Source organism: Lutzomyia longipalpis, chromosome 1 (genome assembly GCF_024334085.1).
Source record: "Lutzomyia longipalpis isolate SR_M1_2022 chromosome 1, ASM2433408v1".
In the NCBI taxonomy this organism is placed as follows: domain Eukaryota; kingdom Metazoa; phylum Arthropoda; class Insecta; order Diptera; family Psychodidae; genus Lutzomyia; species Lutzomyia longipalpis.
Genome location: NC_074707.1, coordinates 33,545,262 through 33,549,396, shown reverse-complemented (window position 1 = coordinate 33,549,396; position 4,135 = coordinate 33,545,262). Strand labels below are relative to the sequence as shown.

Below are 4,135 nucleotides of genomic sequence, written 5' to 3'. Positions count from 1 at the left end.
CGGACAAACACATAAATCCCATTTGATACCATCGTCGTGATTCTTGAGTCGTAGAAGAGTATCAGGAAGAAAAGGACAATTAAAAAGCTCCCACGAGGGAGACTTTAAGTACATAAAATCCCCGTCAAGGAAAATACCATGGTAATTGGACACACGGCATTGTTACTCCCCTCCAAATGTGAAAAGCTCCTCGCGCGAAGCTTTTTGGAGGATATCCTCGCGCAAAAGCTCCACATCCTTGATACCAAACCACGTACATTATTTTCCTGTGACCTCCATCAGATGGCACTTGATGCTCCGGTACATATTGACGGGGACACAAAAAAAATCCAACAACGGATTTTTCACGCCTTGACGTAATTATTTATTGAAAGAAATTTATCATGGACCTACTAAAGTCTCAAGGATATCAATCAGTACAGAACATATTTGTCAATGAGCGCTTCACACAAATTGTGGAGTGAGACATGTTGAAAGCTCTCATGAATCGAATAGGTTGCAGCACACAAATTCCAATGAGAGGATTGCCTGCAACCATGCAAATTTCCAGATAAAGTATTATGAAAGAGAAAAGCGATAAGAACAGCAAAGGACCCTAATCCTCGGTGTACTCAAATGGTTCTGGAGCTTCGGGTTCCTTTACTTCCTCATTCTTAGGGCCAAAAGCCGCAACTGGCTCAACCAGAATCTGTTCCGCCTTTGAAGTGTGCTGCATCATGATAATTCCACCGATAGTCACATCTTTTAGTGGAACATAGTTCTGCCCTTCTGCCACACTAATGACCTGCAACATACATAAGGATTAATCTTTCATCATATCGAATAATACATTCAAAGCTTTTCTAATGCATTTATGTGATGAATTAAAAAATCCTCTTCATCATTTTTTTTAATCCTTCAAACTAGTTTCAATTCAAGAAAACTCTTCTACGCAACTTGTGCTATGTAGGAAAATGAATTCTCACAAGGGAAGGTTATACATTTAAGAGTACGGAATGGCTTGAAATTTTCACCAAATATTCTTTACAATGTATAAAAACCCTGTGCCAAGGGTTTTTTTCTACAGATCCGTAGTTTAATAGTTATAATTAATTAAATTTTCCCATATAAAATTCATTTTGGGAGAGCTAAGCGCTGGAGAGAAACGCAAGAGAGAGAACTACGCGCGCGTCTGTGTGAGTGAGTAGTGGTGAGCAGTTCTTTGCCCGTGCGCTCGCTACTTACCACTACTCACTCACACAGACGCGCGCGTAGTTCTCTCTCTTGCGTTTCTCTCCAGCGCTTTGCTCTCCCAAAATGAATTTTATATGGGAAAATTTAATTAATTATAACTATTAAACTACGGATCTGTAGAAAAAAAGCCTTGGCACAGGGTTTTTATACATTGTAAAGAATATTTGGTGAAAATTTCAAGCCATTCCATGCTCTTAAATGTATAACCTTCCCTTGTCAGCATTTTATGAGTTTTTATGTTCAAAAGTCAGTGAGAAAAAAGTTGTAGGATGAAATTATCATTATGACCTATTTCAAAAGTTTTTTTTTATTCTGATTCTCAGGAATTCAAATAAAAAAACTTTTCTTTTCCAATTTTAAATGACAATTAATTTTAATTTAGCCTTTAGATTATGCTTTCTGTAAAATTCTATTTTATTAATTTGTGGAAAACATGCAAAAGTTCAGAAAATGGTAAAAAGGTCTCATCTCCCACATAATTCATGTTGAAAACTATGCAACTGATGCAAAAACATATTACACTGCATTCCTAAATTCCACAAAACTTCGTTTTACACCCACGCAAAATTACACCAATTTATCAAGAATGTTATTAGACCACATTTTGAAATATTTAACTATCATTTACAATACAGAAAACTCATAATTTTAAATGCAAAAAAAAACTTTTGAGACAAAAAATAAATAAAATGACAAACCTTCAATTGCTGACGAAGAATTCTAGCGGGATTTTGCAGAATTTCGAAATTGGGTTCAGCTTCTTTCTTTTCACGTGCTGCCCCCTCCTTTTCCTTCGATTCCGTTTCCGCTGAATCGTCCTTCTTGGCAGAAGGTGCCCCTGTAAACACAGAGAAACAACAATGAGAATAAATAAAACAACAAAAAAAAACCTCTCGTGTTTTTTAGAGAGGAGTGTCCTTTTAATAAATCAACCATTACCGGAAGATGTTGAGGATTTCTTATCCTTTTCCTTTTTCTCCTCCTTGCCTTTCTCCTCCTTCGATGGTTTATCTTCTTCCATTTTTGACACTTTCTCATCGTCCTTGCCGGCCGCTAGAACATCTTCATCCACCTCCATTTTCTCATCATCCTTTTTATCTGCTGTCTCCCGACGCTTTTGCCGTGCTGCAATTGACAGCACAGCGGTTGCCACCTTTTCCCTCTCCTCCGTCTTCTTCTCCTCCAGTGGTGCCGGATAAGCATACAACGAGGGACGAGCTGCAGACTTGAGTTCCAATTTGGGCATCTACTCAAAACGCAAATTGCTCATTAAAACTGTCTCCGGCATTTTGTATAAGTGCCTTTGATGTCATCCACTCTTGGGGCATCAATATATAGTACAACAAGAGAAAACATTCACACCCAATATAACTCACCTTCAAATCCGAATTGAGAGCTATCAAGCATGTTGGACTGAATGCCAAAGACAAGCAATGCGCCAATGGGAACCAGTACCAATAGTTGGTGAATACCAACATCCCCACAACAGCTTGAAGATTCGTATGTCCAGTACGAGATTGAAGACTCACGGTGACATTACGGCCACCAGCATCGATTATACCTTGTGCGAGAATTGCACCATATTTTGCCATAACATCTTCATGCTTATTTGTTATTACTTCCGCATACAGTTGGCGGAAGAAGGTCGTTTTGGGGCATGTTTGGTCGGTGTGTTGAATCAAAATCATTGCAGAAGCAATCTAGTATAAGGAAAATATATGGTAACCATTTTTTGCAAAATATGTGTGAAGGTTACATTTTATTTAGAAAGATATTATCAAATTTAAATTTTCTTTACTTCCTACAATTGTGTAGGCCTGAGTAAAGAAGAGGGTGAACCTCTTCAAAATATTTTAATTGGAAAATCAGCATTAATCATCCCTTTTCTCTTGCATATACATACATAGAAAGCTTTCCGGAGAAAGCTGACAAAGCTCAACTTTCATATATCATTTCGTCGTTATCCAAATTTAAGATTTATTTGTTGCAAAAAGTCTGATTAATCTCATGTACTATACAAGGGAACTTATGTTGACTTCTCATTATCTTTAACTTAAACTTCTTACATTCCTCTTGTCCTTAAACGATAGCGCAACAACGGAAGGGGAAGATAAAATGACAGAACACATGAATGCATTTATGAATGCCCTTCGCAGGGTACTTAACCCACCATACCCACAACACTGCATCATCCATGACATGATTCTTACACAGCATGGAACTGGGCATGAGCGATGCCAAACAAATTATTTAAAGCGAAAGCAAAATGCCCCCAGCTATAGAGGGAAGTTAAAGAAATTTCTGATGGATACATGTGACACTTTTCAAAATATATCCGCTTTTAAAGCGAAATAAGATGTCTCACAGTAAGGGGGAGGCTACACGACTGTGGTAAAAAAGATCTTGGTCTTTTTTCACGTAAAAAAAGGGAAAAATCAAGCGCAAACTTGTTTCTTTAATTTCCTTTTGTTTTCTCTTTTGCCTTTTTTTATTATTCTATTTCTTTGTTTGAATCATAATGTGGAAAAGAAAAGATGAATTGACGTAGAAAATTGTGTGTAAGAGACATTCAGGAATGACCATAATTCTTCAGTAATGTGAGGAATGTGAAATTCGATCCAGCTTTCTATCCTTTATGTTAATTGACTTATTACCTATTAATTTATTACCACTGGATCTCACATTAAACTAATTACTTATCACCTCGTTTTCCTTTAAAATATCCTTGTAATTTCATAAGATTCTATTTTATTTAATACACTTATCATGTCTTTTTACTGTCTTTTATTTTATTTTAAGAATTGAATATAATTCAACTTTCATCTTGGATATTATTCACAAAAGAAAATGGAAGGGAAAACTAAATAAAATCTTTCCTTGATTCAATTTATCTTCTCTGTAT

At 36.4% G+C, this 4,135-nt stretch overlaps 2 protein-coding genes across 2 annotated transcripts in view; one reads left to right on the top strand and one right to left on the bottom strand.

Moving 5' to 3' along the window:
* LOC129786050 (putative fatty acyl-CoA reductase CG5065) overlaps positions 1–4,135 on the top strand; it is an 824,046-nt gene that overhangs the window by 126,556 nt on the left and 693,355 nt on the right. The window lies entirely within an intron of this gene.
* LOC129785965 (26S proteasome non-ATPase regulatory subunit 1) overlaps positions 341–4,135 on the bottom strand; it is a 74,595-nt gene continuing 70,800 nt past the window's right edge. The window contains exons 9-12 of the mRNA XM_055820665.1: positions 2,610–2,933; positions 2,173–2,479; positions 1,932–2,071; positions 341–784 (exon numbers count right to left, since the gene is read on the bottom strand). Coding sequence (XP_055676640.1) covers positions 596–784; positions 1,932–2,071; positions 2,173–2,479; positions 2,610–2,933 — 960 coding nt within the window. The 3' untranslated portion in view covers positions 341–595. The remainder of the gene's footprint in view (positions 785–1,931; positions 2,072–2,172; positions 2,480–2,609; positions 2,934–4,135) is intronic.